General features: G+C 52.1%; 1 protein-coding gene across 2 annotated transcripts in view; it reads right to left on the bottom strand.

Moving 5' to 3' along the window:
- RAB11FIP3 (RAB11 family interacting protein 3) overlaps positions 1–22136 on the bottom strand; it is a 71665-nt gene that overhangs the window by 3009 nt on the left and 46520 nt on the right. The window contains exons 5-13 of one of the 2 annotated variants that reach the window (XM_056503071.1): positions 19345–19518; positions 15124–15258; positions 11195–11230; positions 8574–8667; positions 6682–6785; positions 4210–4350; positions 3341–3422; positions 1595–1732; positions 62–217 (exon numbers count right to left, since the gene is read on the bottom strand). In XM_056503071.1, coding sequence (XP_056359046.1) covers positions 62–217; positions 1595–1732; positions 3341–3422; positions 4210–4350; positions 6682–6785; positions 8574–8667; positions 11195–11230; positions 15124–15258; positions 19345–19518 — 1060 coding nt within the window. The remainder of the gene's footprint in view (positions 1–61; positions 218–1594; positions 1733–3340; positions 3423–4209; positions 4351–6681; positions 6786–8573; positions 8668–11194; positions 11231–15123; positions 15259–19344; positions 19519–22136) is intronic. The other variant, XM_056503072.1, reaches the window with a different exon arrangement.

Genomic DNA, 22136 nt, shown 5'->3' with positions numbered 1-22136 from the left:
GGCCCTGCTGCCCTCCCTTGATGTCAGGGAATCGTTTCCCTGCCAGCCCAGCCCTCCTTACCTGCTTGAGCTGCTTGATCTCCTGCTCCAGCTCAGTCTCCCGTGTCCTGCTGTTGTACTCCTGCAGCCCCATGCTGCTGCTCCGGCCCCTGCGCTGCTCTGCCTCCAGCTTGAAGAGCTGCAGGTGCTCCAGCTGCTTCCTGAGGTCCTCAATGAGCTGCACAGCAAGGCAAGGGCACAGCTGAGTGCCACAGGCACCCACAGCACCCTCTGCACGTGGCTGCTGAGGGAGCAGCTCTGTGGATGCTGCTGGGGCTGCCCTGCCCCTGGCAGTGCCCAGGGCCAGGCTGGGTGGAGCTTGGAGCAGCCTGGGACAGGGAAGGTCCCTGCCCTGAAACCCTGAAGCCTGGGAGTTTTGAACTTTCTGTGCTACCAGGCACTGATCCCCAGGGTAATTTGAGGCCTTGGAGAAGGCTTCCAAAATTGGGTGATGGAGCTGGAATCACTGGTGTGTAGTTGAATAGTAGTGTGTAATATCACATGGTGGAGGGTTTGGAATTTGGGGATTAAAATACAGGACAAGATGGATGTTCTGGGGCATTGTCTCTTCCTTTTTTGTTCCTTATTCTTCTTGGTTTTAGGTGGTACTTTTTAAATTGGTTAGAAAGTGCTGCAGGGTGGGTCACAGGTGTTTGGTCATTGGGTCAAAAGTATAAATAATGTAGATATTAGCTTTTAATTGGATAATTAGGCCTAAAAGACCTTGTAACTAGTGAGATACATCTCCATTGTGTCATTTTTGGCTTGTTAGCTAGAAGTGCTGAGGCATTCACTGTACTATAGATTGGAATTAATAAACAACTGAGTCCCAACATGAAAATCCATCTCTTGTGCTTCAGTCCCAACTCTGACTAAAGGCAGAGGAAAAAAGAAGATAACCACTAATATGTGGAGCTGCCCATGGCAGGGGGTGGAATGAGATAGGCTTTGAGGTGCCTCCCAACACAAACAAAAAATTCAGTCATTCCATGACTGAATTCCTCTCTGGAGGGCACTTGGTTTCCTCTTCCTGCCTCACACCTCCAGCAAGCAGGAGAGGGGGACCTACTAAAATATATGAGCACAGCCCTGGAAGGACCTTATTGGAGGGCCAAAGATGCTGGGTTTGGGTCTGCAGCAGCACAGACCCCCAGCAATGTGGGTCCCCTCCCCACCCCAGAGCCCTCAGTGACACCACAGTGACAATTAATTCCACTTTGGGCCCAAAGCTCCTTTCCTGCCACCACACCAGCCCTGCTTGGGCCTCCAGCTGCAATCACCAGGCACAGGAGCACTGGCAGGGTGATCCTGCCCCCAAGGATCACTCAGGATCCACACTCAGCTCTCAGCCCCTCTGCTCCTGCTGCTCCCCAGTGCAGGGAAGGGGCCAGGGCAGCACAGCCCCTTGCAGGGACAAGGCTGGAGATGGATTTCAGAGCAGCAGAAGTGACTGAGGGGCTGCACAGGCAGCACTCACTGCTCCAGTCCCCCATTTCTGCCAAGGCCACATTCCCACATTTTGTCACATTTTGTGACAAGCCCAGACTCCACTCACCTCCTGTGTCGACTCCTTCTCCTTCTGGAACTGGTGCCTCTCCTGACTCAGCTTGTCCCCCATCTTCCTCTTTTTCTCCTGCTCCTCTGTGAGCTGCACAGTGAGATCCTCAATCTCATCCAGCAGCTTCTGCTTCTCCTGCAGGGACAGGAGGAGCTGCAGTGAGAGGCCAGGCCTGGCTCTGCAGGGAATCTCCTGTGCTGGGGGAGGAGGCTCTGCCTGCTGGGATCTGCTCTGCTCAGGGTGCCAGGGCTGGGGCTCAGGCAGGATGGCTCCAGAGTAAATCCACACCAACACCCACGTTTCTGTCATTTTCTGGGAAGTGTGGGATGGGCTGGGAGGGACTGGGACCAGCATGGGGGCTCCAGGCCAAGGAGAGCCATTAAATCATAAGGCTCCTTATGTGTGGATTTCAGAAAAGTCCTGACTCTGAGATCTTTACCTCCCTCTTGGTTTTGGATATGAAAGGTTTTAATTGAGGGCTGATCCAAGAAGGAATAGAGCAGTTCAAGCTGGGATGTAAAGCACAGCCCAGCTCTGCTCCCTTCTCCCCAAAGCCTGGCTCAGTGCTGGGGGTGCAGGTGAAGGTGCCAACAGCCCCTAGAGCAGCACCTTCTGCTGTGACCAGCTCAGCCCCTCCCTGGGCTCACAGCTTCCCATGGGCAAGGCTTTGGCTTTCAGAGCTCCACAAATGCCACAAGAGCCTTCCTGTGCTGGTGATGGATGGCCCAAGGCACACAGGGCTGAGGAGCAGCTCCATGGGGGAGCTCCAGATCATGGCTCAGGGGTCTCCTGCTCCATGGAGCAGCACCAAAGGCACCACACCAGCAGGAAAGGCAACACTGACAACAAAATCCTGATTTTTAGGCACTGGATGGGAGATCAACTCATTAGTCAGGGCTCTCCTGGGCAGGGAGGGGCAGTGACTGCACCTCTTGCTCCTCCTTCATCCCATTCACTGTGGAGAAGAGGAGAATGGCTCTGCATGGATCAAAACCAACATCCCATGGCTGAAACACAGCATGGCAGGGAATTTATCCCCAGAGCCACTGGGGTTTTCCTGCCCCCAGCCTCAGCTGACAAGGTCCTGGCAGATGAAGACCACATCAAGAGGGATGGAGCTGCAGTGCTCTCCCATGGGACTAGACATGGATAAAACACCTCAGGCCCTTCAGCTGGGTGAGAAACTTTGATTTCAGTTCAGTTTTAATCTTAATTCTGCCCCAAGCTTGGCAGACACAAACTGCAGCTCCTGTTCCAGGTGCCCCACCTGTAACCCACCCTATCCCTAAAGAAGAGGCTCCTGCCCATCCCAAGGAGCCTCAGGGAGCCCCCAGCCCTGCAGGGCCCTGGATCCTGAGCAGGGTGGCAGGAGAGGGGCTGGGAGGTCACACAGATCCCTGAAGACTCAGCTCACAAATCCCAGGACATGGAGATGGAACATCTCTGCACTGGGTTGGTCACAGGGATGGGGACAGGGACAGGGACCAGCTTCCACAAGAGGGCACGAGTCCCCTCTGGAGCAGCCACTGCCACAGAGAGATTTGTCAGGGGTTTATTCCAGCCCCAGAATGAACAGTGGGAAACTGCAAGGATAACTGTGTGGGATAGTGCTGTCCAAAGTGGGGTCTGCAGCAACTGCAAAGAGGAAGCAGCTGGTTTGTTACATGAAATGGATCTCATGTTCATGGAATTTCATCCCAAAGGCAGAATTTCACCCCAGAACCAGGCACCCCCTGGCCTCACCTCCTCAAGCCTCTCGATGTTGGCTCTCAGGCAGGGGACACAGGACCTCAGCTCGCTGTTCTCATCATCCAGCTGCTGCAGCCTGCAAAGGGAATGGGTGTGAGACTCATCCCACAGTGGGAGAAAACATCCCCAGGACTATGAAACCAAAGGGAAGCCAGCAGGGTTCATCTGTTCAAGGCAAACCCTGGGGTATTTCTGCTGCCAGGGCAAAGAGAGGGGCATCCACACAGTCCTGAAATCCACCAGGTCCAGTGCTACTCCTTGTTCCAAGGGTTTTTTCAGTCCCTGGACAAGCCTCAGCAGCAGAGAAACAGAACAGGGGGTCAGAGAGGGCTTTGGCTTTGCATTCCCAGGTAAAACCTCACTGTCTTCATCTTCCATAGACTGCAAGGGATGAACAACAGCAAAACATTCTGGGAAAGCTGGAAAAACCCTGTCAAATAACTGACTCCTCTCCCAGCCCACCTCCTCCTTTGGAATCCAACAGGCAGCATGAAGCACCCTGGCTGGGACACTCTGCCTTTTTGGAGGATTCTTCTTTCCCAGGTTTCCATCAAGGTGGAAAACATCTGGGCACTAAAGTACTCCAAGGAGTCATTTATGGGGAGAAGCATTAATAAATCCCCTCCTCATCCCCATGCTGCAGGGCAGGCACATGGATAAAGGATGGGAGCCCAACTTAAAGTGCACCAGAGCAGCTCAAATAAAGAATCCAAGATTAGGTCTGTGGGTGAAAGGTGGAAATAACCAAAACTCAGGGTTTGTGATGACTTCAGTCACACTTTGAACCAATTAAAAGCTCCCTGTGTGCCCCCAGGGCTGCCTGTGCACAGACTCTCCAGCAGAGCTGCCACCCCCAGCCCCACCTGGCCTGCAGGTTCTCAATCTCTATGCTCTTCTCCCTCTCCATTTTGCTGAGCAGCTCCCTCTGCTTCTTGATCTCCTCCAGCAGGGTCTGGTCAGCCCTCAGCTCCTGCTCCTTCAGCTGCTCCTCCAGTGCATTTGCCCTGCAGAGAGGAGGATGGAGAGGGGGTGAAACTTCCCTTAGGCCCCCTGGGGCAGGCTGGCAGCCCAAGGGAGGGACCAGACATTTCCCAGTCCCTTTCCCACCCCTCAGGTGGTAAAACAGAATAAGCTTCCAGGGAAAATACACCAATGACCATCTCCAACAGCTTCACTGTATCCCAGTGGGAGAAGCAGCACCTTTTCCATCAAAGGTTCCCCAAGTCAGATGCCTTAAGGAACACAAGAATGTTATTCAATTTCCAGCTTGGGAAAGAAGTTAATTTTAAATTATTTTTAAATGTCTTCTATGCATTAGAATTATTTCCAAGTGCAGCCACACACATACAGATTTCTTAATGGGAATCTCAGAGTCACTGAGGTTGGAAAAGACCTTTAAGAACATCTAATCCAAACATAAATCCCAGGGTTGTTCCACCTGCAGCAGCCATGGCAGAGAAATCCTCCTTCAGCTGTTTCTAGCATGGTCTCATTGCTGAGAGAAAAGCCAACAGCCTCAATTCTTCTTTTCATTCTCTTGTGAACCCAACAAAAACTAAGGGACCTGCAGGTCACCCTTCCCTGTGTGTCAGCAGAGCTGCAGATCACAGAATCTCACAATGGTTTGGGCTGGGGGGGAACTTAAAGCTCATCCCATCCCACCCCTGCCATGTCCAGGGACACCTCCCACTGTCCCAGGCTGCTCCAAGCCCCATCCAGCCTGGCCTTGGGCACTGCCAGGGATCCAGGGGCAGCCACAGCTGCTCTGGGCACCCTGTGCCAGGGCCTGCCCACCCTCCCAGGGAACAATTCCTTCCCAATATCCCATCCAGCCCTGCCCTCTGCCAGTGGGAGCCATTCCCTGTGTCCTGTCCCTCCATCCCTTGTCCCCAGTCCCTCTGCAGCTCTCCTGGAGCCCCTTTAGGCCCTGGAAGGGGCTCTGAGGTGTCCCTGGAGCCTTCTCTTCTCCAGGTGAGCACCCCCAGCTCTCCCAGCCTGGCTCCATGATCCCAGGCTGCTCCAAGCCCTGTCCAACTTGGCCATGAGCACTCCCAGGGATGGGGCTGGAATTTGTGCAATGCCTTTGCCCACAGAAGGCTTTTCCCAGCTGATCCCACTCCTCCCCAGCACCAAGCTCACCCAGAGTCAGCAACACTTCCAGGCCAAGGTGCTGAAGTGAAAACATTTCCCTTGCTCCCAAGTTCATCAGAAACCTTTGTTTGAGTGGCTCAGCTCCCTGACACGACTGTTACTTAACAGAATTACAGCCCTATAGATAAACTGTGCTGGTTTATCTGCCCAGGGCAAAGATATGCTGGGAGAGACGAGCCTGGCAGATTAGCACACACAGGGATTACATCATGTGAGATCCAAAGGGCTGCACCCTGGCCAGGATCCAGCAGCAGGCAAGCCTGGGAGCTCCAGAGACCCTTTGAAGGGGTATATGGGGCAGGAAAAGACAGTAAATAAAAATAAAAATAAAAATAAAAATAAAAATAAAAATAAAAATAAAAATAAAAATAAAAATAAAAATAAAAATAAAAATAAAAATAAAAATAAAAATAAAAATAAAAATAAAAATAAATGTATTTTAAAAAGCCAAGAGCCAGAGCTCCAGAGGCCTTTTGGGAAGGACACATGAAGCAGGGAAGCACATTTAAAAAACCAAATAAACAAAAAACAACAACAAACCATCCTGAGTGTGAAGGGAGCCACAAGGATCATGGATTTCAACTCCCAGCCCTGCACAGACACCCCAACAATCCCACCCTGTGATCCCTGCCCAAACTCTCCTGGAGCTCTGGCAGCCTCAGGGCTGTGCCCATTCCCTGGGCAGCCTGGGCAGTGCCAGCACCCTCTGGGGAAGAACCTTTCCTGATCTCCAGCCTGGCACAGCTCCAGCAATGGTTTTTAAGCCACAGGTAAAAATCACCAACAGCCAAGTCCTGGAGCTGCAGAGAACTGAAGCTCACAAAATATCAACTCTCCATGTCACTGTGTCCTGCTCTCAGCTGGGATGGAGTCACTGTCCCTGCTGAGGGGTTTGGGAAGGAGCTGCAGCAGGGGAGGGAGTTTGCCCCCTGAGGCTCTCACCTGTCAGGGAGGGGAGGCTCTCACCTGTCAGGGAGGGGAGTTTGCCCCCTGAGGCTCTCACCTGTCAGGGAGGGGAGGCTGCCCCTGGGGCTCTCACCTGTCAGGGAGGGGAGGCTGCCCCTGGGGCTCTCACCTGTCAGGGAGGGGAGTTTGCCCCCTGAGGCTCTCACCTGTCAGGGAGGGGAGGCTGCCCCTGGGGTTCTCACCTGTCAGGGAGGGGAGGCTGCCCCTGGGGCTCTCACCTGTGCACCAGCTGCAGGTTCTCCTGCCGCAGACGGCTGTGCTGCTCCCCGTTGGCAGCCGTGTCCTTCTCCAGCTCTGTCACCCGCTTCTCCAGGAACACCACCTGCCAGCAGGGACAGGCATCAGCTCAGGGCACCCCCAAACCCACAGCAGCCCCCACAACATCCCTAAACAAGGAGGGTTCCCACTGGAACTGGGCAGTTGTGCCTCGATTCAAAGCATCCCTTTAAAACATCTTTTTCTACCCCAGTTTCCCAGGTTCTGATGGCTCACATCAGTTGGGGTCAAACACTTCTTTCCTTTCTTCAACCCTTTCCTGATGACATCCTAAAGGGAGGCTAGAGGGAAAGATCCTGGTGGATCTCCAGAGCTCCATGTGCAGCCCTGAGGTTGGAGAACTCCCCACAGCCTGGAACAGGATGGAAACCCTGAATTTACAGATGGAGGGATCAGTGCCAGCTGGTAGGGAAGGACCTGTACCTGTACCTGTAAAGGGTTTATTCCAGCTGTATTTGCATTTAATTCATTCAAATTCCATATAAAACAATCCTGGGGAAGAAGAAATGAGGAGCACATCTGGAAAAGCCAAACCCTGGCTCTGGGAGAAGAGCAGGAGACATGGGAATATTAAAGAGGCTCTGCAGACACACAAGGCCTTTCCCAACAGTGCCTTTTCCATCTAAGATTTCCCAAGTCAAATGCCTTTAGGAACCCAATTTCCAGCCTTGGAAAAATATTGATTTTTATTTATTTTTTAAAGGTTATTTCCAAGTGCAGGCACACTTACATATTTCTCTTTCACACACAGCTCCTTGCTAAAAAGCAATTTCCAAGGAGTTTCAGGACTTCAGTATACATTTACACAATCTCAGCTTCTTTCCTATAGATTTTTCTCCTTGTTTTTTAACTAGGGATACTCAAACAAAATCTTTCCTGTGCTCCCATCTTATCCTACAACTCTTTTCTTTTAACACCCCAGGAAAACCCATCAGCACCAGCACAGTATCAGCTCTGACAGCATGAGAGTGTGTGAAGGAGAGGAAGTTTCTCTTTCACATTGGGTGGTTGACTCAGAAAAGCAGAACCTGAGAACATCATCTTGTGTGAAGGAGAAGTGAAAGTGCTGCCTGTGAACAGCCCATTCCTCCTCCCAGCACTCTGGAGGAAGCCACTGCCCCAGAGAAGGATCAGTGTCACCTCCTGACCCTGCAGAGCACCTGGGAGTGCTCTCCTCCTCCATCCCTTCCTTGGGGAGGGCTTCCCATGCACCCACAGAGAGGAGCTCCAGCCTGACCCTGGCAGCACTGGAGCACTGCAAGGCACTGAATCCTGCAGTGGGGATGATACAACTGTCCCTGAAAAGGGTCCCTGGGATCCCATACCCTGAGAAAATGAAACTTTTCATGAGAAATGTTCACCCCCCTACTGAAACCCCTGTTATCATTTAGGATTTTTATTGTCTTTAACTTTACTAAATGATTGGTCTTTTCTCACCTAGAATCTTAAAGTAATTGGATAGTTCTCAACTTATAATTTGACTGGTTAGAATTCCAATTCCCCTAAAACCTATAAAAACCACTTGCTGTGCTATGTAACTGGATTTTGCTGGTAGAACCCTTTGAAGAAATAAAGCTGCCTTCAGAACCTCCACAGTGACTCCCAGGATCTCATTCCTGGCCAGCTGAGAAGCTGAATTCTGCTTTGGGGGGCTCCTGGAGCTGTCTGAACCCTGTAGCAGCCCGAAGCTAGGCTGGTTCTAGCTACACTGCAGGGTGACACAGACAGCACTGCTCCCACCTCACCCTGTGATCCTTCCCTCCCAACACCTCAGAACTCAGCCAGAAGCAGCTGCATCCCCGTGGGCAGGCAGGGCAGGAGGAAGGAGCCTCACCTTGTCGGTGATGTCCTCGTCGGTGCACTCCAGGCTGTCCCTGAGGGATTCCTCCATCACCCCCACGGCCAGAGAGCTGGTCTGGTGCAGCTGCCTGAAACAGAGACACACCACCCCCACCCAGAGCAGCACCGGCATCAGCGCCAGCACCGGCACCATGCTCGCCCTGGGGACACCAGGGGACACCAGGGGATGGCTCAGCACTGCTGCTGGCAGTGCTGCATGTCCCCTCACTGGCAGTGCTGCATGTCCCCTCACTGGCAGTGCTGCATGTCCCCTCACTGGCAGTGCTGCAGGTCCCCTGGCTGGCAGTGCTGCAGGTCCCCTCACTGGCAGTGCTGCATGTCCCCTCACTGGCAGTGCTGCAGGTCCCCTCACCGCAGCGCTGGGAGCGCCAAGGACGTGGACACGCTCCTGGGACTTCACACCGCAACCATTGCTCTTTGGAATGCAGATAACAGCTCCCTCTTCCCACTTTCCTCCCTCAGCCCCGTCCCAAGGGTTATCCAGCAAAGGCCAGAGTACTCCCAGTGCTGATAAGGCTGGGAGAAGGGGGGTGTCAGGGAGGGAAGGGGGCAAACCCCCCGAGGCTGCTGCGAGCCCCCAGCCCAGGGTGAGCTAATCATTAACCAGGCCTCGTGACAGTGTCCTGGCTTTGTGACAAGCCAAAGGACACCCTGGCAGGGGCTGCACCCCTGGCATGGCTGGCATCTGCTCTGGAGAGGGGCTGTGTGCCAGCCCCAGGACCCCAGGCAGGAGGAGAACACTCTGCTCTCCTGCTTTGAGCAGGGGATGGATGACAAAACCACGCAGCTCTCTTTAAACCTCCGTTTTCCCCAGGAATTTGTACCATTGGCTCTCAAATTCCTCCCACCACGCAGTGTGCTCATGCCAGGACTCACTAAGCACAACTGGCATTTACCAAGAGACCACAGCCTGATTTTGCATCCTCACCCTCGGTTTATATTTAGATTTTAAAGTCTCAGGCGCATTTGTCATTTAAATCGTGCCAAGCACAACAGGGCTTAAGCAGCTGAGATTTCTTGGCACAAGCAGAAGCTGGATAACAGAAACGAGGAAAGAGCCCTTACCAAAATAAAATCAATTTTCTAAAAGCAAATGTTTTGGGATTATTCACTAATTACAGTATCTGCAATAAAGGACTTGCTTTGGGCTGAGCTTAAGGATCTGGCTCAGCAAAACCCTGTTATCTCCCTCCTTATCACTAACCAAACCTGACTGCTTCTCAATTAACTAATATTTACCCAAGCCCACACATCCACAAAAAAGCAAAGGCCCTGGAGAGCTCAATTCCCCATAAGACAGGGTATCTCCATTCCCAAAAGTTTAACTCAAATCCTCACAAAATTATCTGTGCCAGGCATGGGACAAAAACGAGTCCTAAAACAGGAAACCTGGGGACAGGCTGCTCCCCTCAGCCCTCCTTCCTGCCAGTGTTTTTAACAAAGCTGTAGAAAGTAAGATGAGTGGAAGTAGGAAATGTAATATCAAGGATCTGCTTCCTTTCCAGGAGGGAGAACCGTGCCAGGGGAGATTGCTGAGTGCAGGAAAAATGGGGAAGGGAAAGGTGTGAGAGCACAGGGGGAGGAAGAGGTGCAGGGAAGCTGCTTGGGTCAGCACAGGGAGCAGAGTGAGTGTCAGGAACAGGAACATTCCCAAACTGAGCTGCCTGGTCCTCCACAGTGTCCCTGTCCTGCTGGGAAACCAGCAGGGAGAAATCCAACAAACAGAGAGGGAAATCTCCCTCCTGAGCGTGGCAGAGGCAGAACAGTGCAGGTAAGAGTCAGTTTATCCTTAAAATCACTATGGCATGGGAACAGGAGGGATGGGGGAGCTGGGAGAGGAAAGGTGACATTGAGAAGGGAGAGAAGGACCCTAAGCTCCAGAGATCCACAGCAAACTGCCCAGATATAACCAATATATCCAATATATCCAATATATCCAATATACCCAATATCCCTGGGCAGTCAGGGACCACAGTGCCCACATGGAAAAGGTGACTGACATCACACAAGGTGGTTGTGCAGGACAGGAGCAGCACAGCATAAAACCAGGACTAAAGCAGGGTTAAACCATTCAAGGAGTTATCAGCCCACCCAGGTGCCCCAGAGCTCCTGACTGAGCAGGAGGAGCCAAGTGCTGAGGGTGACTTGGAGTGAAGTAAAACAGGACCAAGAGCTTTCTAAGGCAGCTGGGATTTTTAGGGTGCTGGAGAATCCCTCCAGGTGGGGGTACTGACTGGTCTGGTCTGTAGAATTCTGCAGACATGGTGATACTGGGAGGGGACATCCCAGAGAGGTGTATGTCCTTCTAGAAACTCTTTCCCTCCTCCATGTGCCCCTTGCTATGGCACTGGCAGGACAGAGTGTGAGGAAAGCCCCCCATTTTTTCCTGGAAGGAATCAGGTTGCCAGCAGCCTCCAGCTGTGGGCACAAGTGAGAAACCCCCATTCCAGAAAAAAGATACCAGAATTAAACCCACTTTTCCCCAGCACTAGGGAATATATCCTGAAATACAACTCTCCAAGCTTATTCTGAATTTCCCATCTGCAGAGCCAGCAGCTCACACAGATCAAGCAAACAACAGGAGCATGAGCTTACCTTGCCACCTTCTTGCTGGAGAGTCTTTTATTTGGGCTGCAAAAGGAAGAAAAAACAGGAAAGAGTTAGAAAAGCTGACAGTGGAGAGCCAGGGAAACAGGAAACTGCAGGGACTCTGGGGCACATCCTTTGCTGAGGCAGGGAGTGCCCTTGGCATGCACCCCCAAACCCCTGTAAGGGCAGGAGAGGGGCCACTCCCACGTTTAACAACAAGGAATAACAAAGCACATGGAATAAGCTGGAGCAGAGCTCGCTGCCCCCTGCCACGCTCTGCTCTCCTGCTGGTCCCTGCCTGAAAACTGATCCCCAAGGGAAGAGCTAAGAATAGCAGGGAGCTGGGGGGGCTCCAGCCCGGTGCTGGTGGCAGACTGAGCCACATGTCCTCACCCCACAGCACCCCAGGGCTCCCCTGCCACCCCCAGGGCTCCCAGGGACTGGGGACAATGGCACAGCCATCCTTCCCACAGCCATGGTCCCACTGGATCAATCCATCCTTCCCACAGCCATGATCCACTGCATCAATCCATCCTTCCCACAGCCATGATCCACTGCATCAATCCATCCTTCCCACAGCCATGGTCCCACTGCATCAATCCATCCTTCCCACAGCCAGGATCCACTGGATCAATCCATCCTTCCCACAGCCATGGTCCCACTGCATCAATCCATCCTTCCCACAGCCATGATCAACTGGATCAATCCATCCTTCTGCCCTTCCACAGCCATGATCCACTGCATCAATCCATCCTTCCCACAGCCATGATCCACTGCATCAATCCATCCTTCCCACAGCCGTGGTCCCACTGCATCAATCCATCCTTCCCACAGCCAGGATCCCACAGCTGGGCTCTGGATCACCAGGGAGCTCAGAGGCTTTAGGAGCTGCTGGTGGTGTCCCTGTGTGGATTTTGAGCACAGCACTGTTGCAGTGGCTGGGGAGGGGGGCGAGCTCTCTCTCCTTTTCATGGAAAACTGACAGAGGTCACTCCTTGCATCCATGTCTGAGCCAGCTGCCACCATACCAGAGAGGTCAGGGATCAGTGTCACCATAGGACTGCAGCCAAGGGCTGTGACACTGTGTCCCACCTGCAGGGGACAGGCTGCAGGCTCTCCCTGCTGAGAAAATCCAGCCTTTTCCAGAACCAGCTCCTTGCTGAAATGCTCCTCCAGTCTTCTGGTCGTGGCTGGTGCTGGGGAAGTGGCCAGGGCTTGCATCTCACTCCCCATCTTCCACCCATGCTGGTGTCACCAGGTGCCACCAGGCCACACCAAATCCTCACTCAGTGATGGCAGCAGGAACAGCTCCAATCCAAGAAGCAGCAACTGCATTCCCTGGTGCTTAGCTCAGTTTTAGGAAAAAAACAAACCAAATAAAATCATCTGGAAGTCCACTCCTGCCTGGAGCTGCAACATGAGTTCTTGAAAGGAGGGATTAAAAATAGCTCAGGACAATTTGCTTTGTAAAGCAACCCCCAAACCTGCCTGGGGGTGTTGTCAGGGTGACCAGCCCTCGGGTCAGAGTGCATCCTCAAATCCCACATTTCCAGGGAGCACAAGAGCTGCTGCTGGCTGGGCTTCAAGGCTGCTCAGCACCCAAGGGGAGGAGGTCAGAGCCTGCTGTTTGCCAGGAATTGTAAGGAATGGCCCCAGCACTGGGGGGAAAAATATTTTCCTCTGGAAAAATCTCCTGGGGAAGCGATGGCACCTGCGGTGTCCAAGGGCTGGGACACCAGCAAGGGCACTGGAACAAAGCACAGGCACTAAACACTTCATCCCAAGCTGCTGGAGGATTCTTCCCTGCTTTCCCATGCTGTGGGGTGGGGAAGCAGTACCCCAATGCTGGGAGCAAGCCCCCCAGTTTATTCCAAGGATAAAACACCATCTATGTGCCTGCAGCTTTTATGAGTGAGGCTGTTCTGGGGTGCTGTGGGCTTCATCCCAGCTGCCAGAATCCCTTGGAGGAGGTGTCTTCAGGCTTGTCCCAGGTTTTGGTGCAGGTCCTGCTGCTCCAGGACTTGTCCCCTGCTCTGAGGGCCTCACATGAGTGGTGCTGCAGGGAGGAGCAGCAGGTGCACAGGACACCTCCCATCACACCACACCAAGAGAGGGCACTGCCCCTTCCACACAACCCTTGGAACACATCCCCAGTAAATCTGTGCTTGGGAAAGCCTGAACACAGATGGAGGAATTGCACCCACTCACAAAGGGCAAGTCAAAGCCTGTGGAACTCCCACCCTGACCACGGGATAGAGAAGCTCCAAAGGAAATCCCTCCCATCACAGGAGTCTCTGAGGTGTTAGCTTAGCTTTGCAGGCAGATGTGGTGGAGAAAACCTGAAATGAAGTGGGGCTTCCAGAGAAAACTAGTGTTCTCCTTAATACCTGCATAACCTGAGACCCTCAAGGCCTCCAACAGCAAAGACAACTATTTAACCATGAAAAATAAAGGGAGAGACTTTTTTTTTCATTAAAAACAATTAAATTCAAGCTCCTATTTGCTTTCCAGTTCTCCTCCCATAGACCAGGAGAGCTCCCAGATCCCACTGTCCCTGCAAAGGACAGACAGAGACCAATAACATGACCAAAAAGCTGGTCTGAAAAGCCACAACAGCCATGAGAAGAAAGATTTATCACCAATGCCACCATCCTTCCACCCAGAGGGCTGCAACCAGCTCTGAATCAACAGGCAGAAATCCTTCCCCACTTGTCAGACAACACATTCAGCTGCTGCCTGGGAGGCCTCCAAAGTGCCATTTAAAATCTCCTGATGTTCCTGGGGTCTGTCACATGTCCCCAGCCCATGGTGACACCAGGCTGGGCAGACTGTGGGTGAAGCTGGGTGAGACAACATTTTACTGCTCCTGTGGAGCAGGCTGATGCCTTCAGGCTGTCCCTGCCCTTCCACAGCATTCCCAGTCTTTCCCTGGTGACAGAAATAGTGTCCATGGCTCCCATGGAACCCACCATGCACAGGCATGCAAAGGGCAGGAATGCTCTCCTTGTCTGGCAGCCCCAGGGCTGCTGGATCCCACAAACCTGGGGTTTTACAGCTTTCTGTGCTTTCTGGCACTGACCCCCTGGAGAACACTGCTTTTGACCTGAGGCCTTGGAGAAGGCTCCTAAATTTGAGTGATGAAAATCATGGGTGTGTAGTGAAACAGAAGTGTGTGTTTTCACATGGTAAAGGGTTTTAAATTTAATGAGGTTTTTATAATATAGTAATATATATATAATACAGTAATATCATATAGTAATGTAATATAGTAATAGAATATAGTGATAGAATATAGTAATAGAATATAGTGATAGAATATAGTAATGGAATATAGTAATATAAGATATAGTGATAGGCATGGGACAAGATGGAGGATTTTGGGTGGTGTCTCTTTTGGTGCTCATCTTCCTTCTCCATGGGTTTCAGGTTGTAGTTTCTGGTTGGTCAGTCAGTGTCACACTGAGGGTCACAGGAAGTTAGTTATTGGGTTAAAAGGATAAATAATGTAGGTGTTAATTCCCTGTTGGATTCTTTAGCTTTAAGTGACCCTGTAGCAGCTGGATCCATCTCCATTTTGCTCACTTCTGGCAGGTGGCTGGAAGTGCTGCTGAACTTTCTGTACTTTTGGTGAGATTTAACAACCAACCAAACTCGAACACGAGAAAACCCATTTCCTTTGTGTGTTTGTTAATGCTGGCTCTGAGTGAAGGCAGAAGAGATTGAGACAGAGCTCTGATGAAGGGGTGCACAGTCCCAGTGCTGTTACACAGTGCCTGCATAAAAGGCACCTCCTGCTCACCCTGCAGCACCTGCAGAAACTCAGCCCTTTCCCCACCCTCTCCCCAGCGCTGAGCCAGGGAAAAGCTGTGCCAGACAAGGAGAGCCTCCCAGGCAGAACACCATCCCCAGGCTGCCATGGCCATGCACACGGTTACCTATTCATCTCAAGATCACTCAGGCGAGCAGAAAGATCCTCGAGGCGGTTGATTTGTTTGTGGCACTGGCTACAGTAAAACTCAAAAGTTTCATCTGCCAGAATGCTGTGCAGTTTCGCAGCGAGCGGATTGGTGCTAGAGAGATCACAAGGGTCATGTCAGCAGCACACAGGGCACAGGGAGCAGCTGCAGCCGTGGCTTCCACAAGCTGAGGGTCCCTCAAGGTAAGGGGGATTTTTGGTGGCAGGTAGGAAATTTGAATTAAAAACTCAAGGCAGGTTGGGTCGCCTCCCACCAGCATTTTTGAAGGCAAATTAAAGCCAATATGGAGTTGCTTCTAATACATGGATAATTTCTGATTTTGAATGGTTTATAACAATATGTAGATAATTGATAATTTGTAATTGCTCAATAGAATTTATCTAGTTGATAATTAGCAACACTTCCATCACTCTCCTCCCAGAGACTCCCAGCAGTTGAGCTTGGCCCACATTTCCAATCTCAATCCCCAAGAGTCCAGGGCAGTTGAGGTAAGTGCTTTCCACAAACCTACACCACTGCAAAGTTCATTTTTCAACAGAATTTTCCAGGCAATCTGTCTCAGGAGGCTCCTAGTTTGCCTCAGTAAGAACAGAATGAACTTGCACACTGCAGAACTGGGTGCTGTGAGCCAGGGCTCAATCTAAGGGAGGTTTAGGTTGGATTTTGGGAAAGGTTCTTCCCCAGAGGGTGCTGGCACTGCCCAGGCTCCCCAGGGAATGGGCACAGCCCTGAGGCTGCCAGAGCTCCAGGAGTGTTTGGACACCAGGGATGCCCAGGGTGGGATTGTTCAGGTGTCTGTGCAGGACCAGGAGTCCTGGTGGGTCTATTCCCACTCAGGATATTGTGAGATTCTATGATCCTTTGGTCAGTGTCCCATTTTCCAATGGCATGCTTTAAAAGCAGAGCAGCTGTGCTGCTGGAGACCTGCCTTGGTAATGCACAGAGTCAGATTTTCACTGCAAACAGCTTTTAAGCCAAGATTAAATGCTCAGGTAGTTTAACCCCTCTCTCCTACAAAGCAAAGCCCAGAGGAGCCAAGCAGTAGGGCTGAGCTCCTGCAGGGAATGCCATTTGGGAAGGGGCATGGGGCTCTGTGGGACTTTCACAGCTTGGGAAGCTGGGAGACACTTCCTGATTTGGGCAGGACAGAGGGGATTCTGAACAACAAATGGTTTGTGTTAATTTGGGGCCAGATTCCACAAATCCTGCCTGTGGGAAAATGTGCTTCTGGAAGCCACGGATGTGAATCAAAGAAAGGTTAAATAGTGAAAAACTCAGGCAGTTGAGTAAGAGAGACAGGTAAAGGTGTGAGCAAACACAAGCAAGATAAACCCAGAGGCTCTGGAAGGGGCAGTGGATCCCTGGGCACAGAAACCCACCAGCAGCTCCTGGCCTGGGGCATGTGCAGAGCTGGGACACCTGAGGGTCCCCTGGCTCAGCCCCCACCCCAGGGTCAGCCCTGGAGTCTGTGCTGTCTGTACAGTATTTCCCAGCCTCCTCAGACAGGCTGGACACCAGCAAATGCCGAATTATCATCCTTTCCCATTCCTGGAAAAAAAAACATTCAATAGAAAACCCTTCCCCCTAACACTCAGGGCAGGTGTGGCCCCAAATAACCTTTTCCCAGCAGCAGACAGGTGGGTGGCTCAGGGTTTGTGCAAGGAAGAGGTGACAGCAGCTGTGTGGCACCTGGGGGAAGAGATTTCCCTTTCCTGAGTGCTCTTGGGAGCATTCCCTTCCCAGGTGGGAACCCAAATTTAACCAGCATTAATCAAAATGAGAAGAGAAGTGTGGAGAGAAGCCCCAGGGCAGCCTGGCAGCTCCTGGGCTGGGTGCAGATCCTGCTGGCCTGTGGCTGCCCTGGCCCCCTGCCTGTGCAGTGGGTGAGAGCTCAGCCCTGGGGTGTCCCCACCCACTCCAGGATCCTGATGGGTCCCTTCCAGCTCAGCAGATTCTGTGCTTCTGCAATACAGAGCCTTCCTGTGCCTCCCTGCATCTCCTGGAGCAACGTTTGCCTTCCACAGGTCCTTGGTGCTTCCTGCTGGGATGGGCACAGGAGCTTTTCCCTTTATTTCCCACTGAGAGCTGCAGAGAGGCTTTTCCTACTGGATGGATGTGCAAGGGAAGACTCAAGAGGAAGGATCACAAACAAACACACAAGGACTGGACAGGGTAGAACTGACCCCCACAGTGCTCCCTGAAGGCTCTTGGGGTTTGTGTTCATCTTCTAGAGTTGTGGCAGGAGAATTTCTAGAAATTATTCCCATTTAGAGACACCTGTAGCATGGAAAGGGTCTGTGGTGATGGGGACCTTTACAAATGATGCTGTTCTTTGTATTTAAAATACAGCCAAAAAACCCACTCAGCCTGAACCAGGGACAGCCTGTGGGGTCCCTTCATGTATGTTTAAACACACTGGGGCTGCTCAGGAATGGAATGATTTGGGTTGGAAGGGACATTAGAGCTCATCCAGTGCCACCCCTGCCATGGCAGGGACACCTCCCACTGTCCCAGGCTGCTCCCAGCCCCATCCAGCCTGGCCTTGGGCACTGCCAGGGATCCAGGGGCAGCCACAGCTGCTCTGGGCACCCTGTGCCAGGGCCTGCCCACCCTCCCAGGGAACAATTCCTTCCCAATATCCCATCCAGCCCTGCCCTCTGGCAGTGGGAGCCATTCCCTGTGTTCTGTCCCTTCCTAACCAAGGTCAGAAGAGCTGCACAGACACAGGGAGTATTTAGGGAAGAACTTCACACACAGCAATCATCCAGGGGGAGGCTAGACCTGAGAGGCATGAGGAAATCCTCCAGCTCCAACAGCCCCACATTCCTGACTCCAGAGGTTTTGCAGGGTTTATCTCCAGCCTGCCTCCCCAGCAAGCCCCAGCAGAGAGTCTCCAGCACAAACCACCACAACCTGTGTGGCCACGTGCCCAGTGAGCCCCTCCCAGCACAGGGAAGATGGGATAAGGTGTGGATCAGGTCCAGAGACAGAGCAGGAGGGATGGTGCCCTGGCAGAGCAAGACTGGAACTCTGGGAGCGTGGGCAAACTGGGAGCTCTGGCCTGATGTTAAAGAAAAAGTTTAAGTGATTGAAAAGCTCCTTTAGCTGGGTATTTTCTTGCCAGGGGCCTTCTGGATGAGGCTGCCAGGAACACCAAGGCTGGTTTTTAATCAGAGTTCTTCCTATGCCCCAGCAGCAGCACAGCCAGCCCTACACTCCTGCACAGAGCAAGGCAAGGACAGGCAGGGATCAGAGACTGTGCCCTTCCCACTGCAGGATATCCCAGTGCTGCAGCACTGGTTTCCTGAAGGAAAAGGTTGGGAATTCTTTACAGCAGCTCTCCTATTTGCAATTAACACCTCCAACATTGCTGCTGCACCAGCCAAAAAGAAATGAGCCCTGACCTGCTTTTCCCTGCCAGCCCTGTGCAACCAGATTTGTCCAAACTCTGTGAATGGGTTTGGGAAGCTGGGACAAAACAGGAAGACAGGGAAAAAAAAAAGTTTTGAGAAGTTTGCATGGCTGCAGAAAGGCACAAATGTGTCATACCAAAGAGAAAGAAGTGTATTTTTGTCTTTAGCATGGGTGTGTGGCTGGCAGGGATCACACTTCCAATGGAGGAACACATTCCCAGTGTTACCTGTCATCCCAGACACTTTGTGGGCTGCAGCACTGGATCATATTCCAGTTTTTATCTGTTTTCTTTAGAAAGTAAGTATTGATGGGGTTTGTACCACCATACCAACTCCTCAGCCCACCCTGCTCAGGCTGGAAAATGGATTTTTTCCTGGTTTCAGACCCTAAAGCAAGGAGGAAATGCTACAGCCTGCTTCCTATTCTACACATCCTAGAGAAGGAATGCTGCTGCAGCTGTGCAAATCCAACCAAACATTGCATCAAAACCCGAAATAATAAAAGAGAAAGAAAAATACAAGAGTCATCCTGCAGGATCAGGGGTAAAGCTGCAGGTGGTTTTCTCTCCTGGGAGGTTCATCCCTAAGAGGAGTGGGAATGTGACACTGGAAATGCAGACAGCTCTTCCACCTTCTGCAGGTGTCAGCAGGGAAAGGAAATGAGAGGAATTCCTCTTTCACTTCCAAGCCCACGATCCCAGAGTTTGCCAGACCCCCTGTCTGACAAACCCCAAGGCAGAGAAGCAGCCCCAGGGCTGGGCATTACCTGGGAGAGAGGAAGGAGGAGCTGCCAAAGCTGCTCTCCCCATTACACAGAGGGTCTGGGAACAGGTGGGCCGTGTGTCCCTCCCCGTAGTCCTCGAAGTGCTCCTCCCCGCTGATGACGGTGACGATGGAGGGGCTGAGCTCAGAGCCCAGGGCCAGCTCGTGGGGGTGGGACCTGTGGGACAGACAGGCAAGGTTAGAGGGTGCATCCTGCACCTCCCTGCAGGAGGGTTGGCTTTGTGGGCACAGCACTTAGCAGTTGCTGCTGAAGTTTCCCCCACGTCCAGCAGAGCCCATCCCTGGTGGCTCCAAGATGGACTCGCTGCTGGCTGAGGTTGGGCTCACCAGGAATGGAAAACAGATTTGAGGGAAAACACAAAAAAGTGATGGGGCAGCTGAACTGAGTGCAGAGAACAGTGGAGAGGAACAGCTCTGGAGGAGGGCAGGGCAGGAGAGGGGTGAGAGCTGCTCTGGGCACCAGATCTCAGACTGCCCTGAGAATCCTGGCACTGCCCTGAGAATCCTGGCACGACCCTGAGCTTCTGTGGGAACACCCACGGGGTGGCAGCCCATGGAGGGCAGGGAGGTGCAGAGATGAAGCTGCAGCCCTGGAAAAGCCCAGGCCTGGAGCAGAGGGGGCCTGAGAGGGGCTGTGAGCTCCTGGGAAGCTGTGCTGGGACAGGGTCCTGGCAGGGACCTGTGGATACAAGGAGAGAGGAGCACAGTCCTGACAGGGACTTGGAGGGATCAGGGTCCATGGAGAGAGAAGCCCATGCTGGGACAGGGTTCTGGTGGGATTTGAGCCTGTGGGCTCACAAAGCACACACACTGTGCCTGAAGCAGTGACCCCACACAGGAGTGACACACAGGGCAGCACTCCTGGAGAATCATTGCCCAGGGATGGACTCTGGCTGGAGAGGCTCTTGGAGAGCTGTCTCCTGTGCAAGGGATCCCACAGTGGGGCAGGGGAAGGACTCTGACTCCTCTCCCTGATCAGTGGCTAGAAGGAACAATATGTGATGAGCTGACCATAACCCCCACTCCCATCTCCCTGTGCCACTGGGGAAAGGAGGGGGAACTGGGAAGAAGGGATGATGGGGGATGAAGGTGTTTTTAAGGCTTGATTTTAGTTCTCATTATCCTGCTCTGATTTTGTCAATGATAAATTCAATTAATATTCCCAATTCGAGTCTGTTTTGCCTGTGATGGCATTTGATGAGTGATTTCTCCCTGTCCTTATCTCAATTCATAAGTTTGTTATATTCTCTTTTCCTGTCCATCTGTGGAGGGCAGGGATGGAGCAACTTTGGTTCCTTGGTGTCCAGCCCACCCCACCCCACCAGGTGATGTGTCCCATTTTGGCAGAGCAGGACAGGATACCAACAGCCCAGGCACCACTGCAAATTTTATGGTGATTTTTTTTACCCCAATAAACCAAGTTTTTCAGGATTTGGGGGCACTCAGACTTGCAGGACGGTGCCTGGGGTTGGTGAGAAGCCCTTGCTCAACTCAAATACCAATTTCTGCAATTGGCATGGCAGAGGAAGAGCTGGGCATGTCCCAGCCACATCCCAAATGCTGTGAGTCCCATGGCAGCCCCTGCCAGGCTCACACTTGCTTGTTGCTGCCTAATCCTCTCAGGGCCTGGGCTTTAACCCCACAACCCTGGGGGATTGCTGTTGGGGAGGGGTGGGTTCAGGCAGCTGGGACAGACCCCCACAAGAAAAAGGAGCCCTTCCCCTGCTCCTGCTGGGAAAATGCTGTGTGTGACAATCCTGCAGTGGGGAATGCTGCTCCATCTGTTTTTAACAGCAGATCCTGAAGGCTGCAGTGTGTTAAGGCTCAGTGCAAAGCCTGAACACACCCAGCACAACTCCTGGGATGTCCCTTGCTCCTGAAGGGACACAGCTCAGCACTGTCACTGTCCCTGGAAGAGTCTTTCCATTGCATGGAGCCACAAAATGAAGTGCTTTGGGCTGAAAGGACCTTAAAGCTCATCTCATTCCACCTCTGCCGTGGGCAGGGACACCTCCCACTGTCCCAGGCTGCTCTGGGACCCTGTGCCAGGGCCTGCCCACCAAAACAAGCCCTCTTTCCTGCACAGGACTATGGAAGATTTCAAATTAAGCTGGAGAAAAGGCAGGAGGGATTTGCAACAACTGAGCTGTGAAAGCAGCCATGGGGCCATCAGCCACATGTCTGTGTTTTGGGGGGTTTAACAACACTCTGCTCTGCAAAATTCTACACTAAAAGTAATAATACTATTGCCTTATTACAGAAATTGGTATTGGCTAGGCCCTTATCTCCATGCACTTACTAGGAGAGGGAAATGGGGTATGAGCTGGACTAAACCAGAAAGAAAAAAAGATTACAGATAAGCCATTTATGATAAAAACCTGCTCCATCTGAAGGATTTCCCCTTATCCTGCTAATAAAAACATGTCAGCCCTCCAGATCTCTATTTAACCACAAATAAATCCAGCCCAGCTTGTGGACATCTGCACATCCCCCTCGTGCCCTTGAGAAGCACCAATATTCCACAGTAGGATCCAGCAGAACCCTTCCATCCCTGTGGTGAGTCAGACCCTCACCAAAAGCAGCGGAAATCTCTCCAGGAATAGAAGCCAGGGGGTGGAATTGTTAATTCAGAAGCAAAACTCAAGCCCAGAACTCTAAATTTGGGGCTGTGGTTTGATAAGCACTGTACAGAAGCAGATCTGATCAGGCACCTGGAAACCCTCAACCTGGTGCTTTGGGCAGTAAATTTTATTTCCTATTCCCATCTTGAGGCTC

The sequence above is a fragment of the Oenanthe melanoleuca genome, chromosome 14 (genome assembly GCF_029582105.1).
Source record: "Oenanthe melanoleuca isolate GR-GAL-2019-014 chromosome 14, OMel1.0, whole genome shotgun sequence".
Classification (NCBI taxonomy): domain Eukaryota; kingdom Metazoa; phylum Chordata; class Aves; order Passeriformes; family Muscicapidae; genus Oenanthe; species Oenanthe melanoleuca.
The sequence above is the reverse complement of the archived record's forward strand: the minus strand, read 5'-3'. Positions and strand labels throughout refer to the sequence as shown.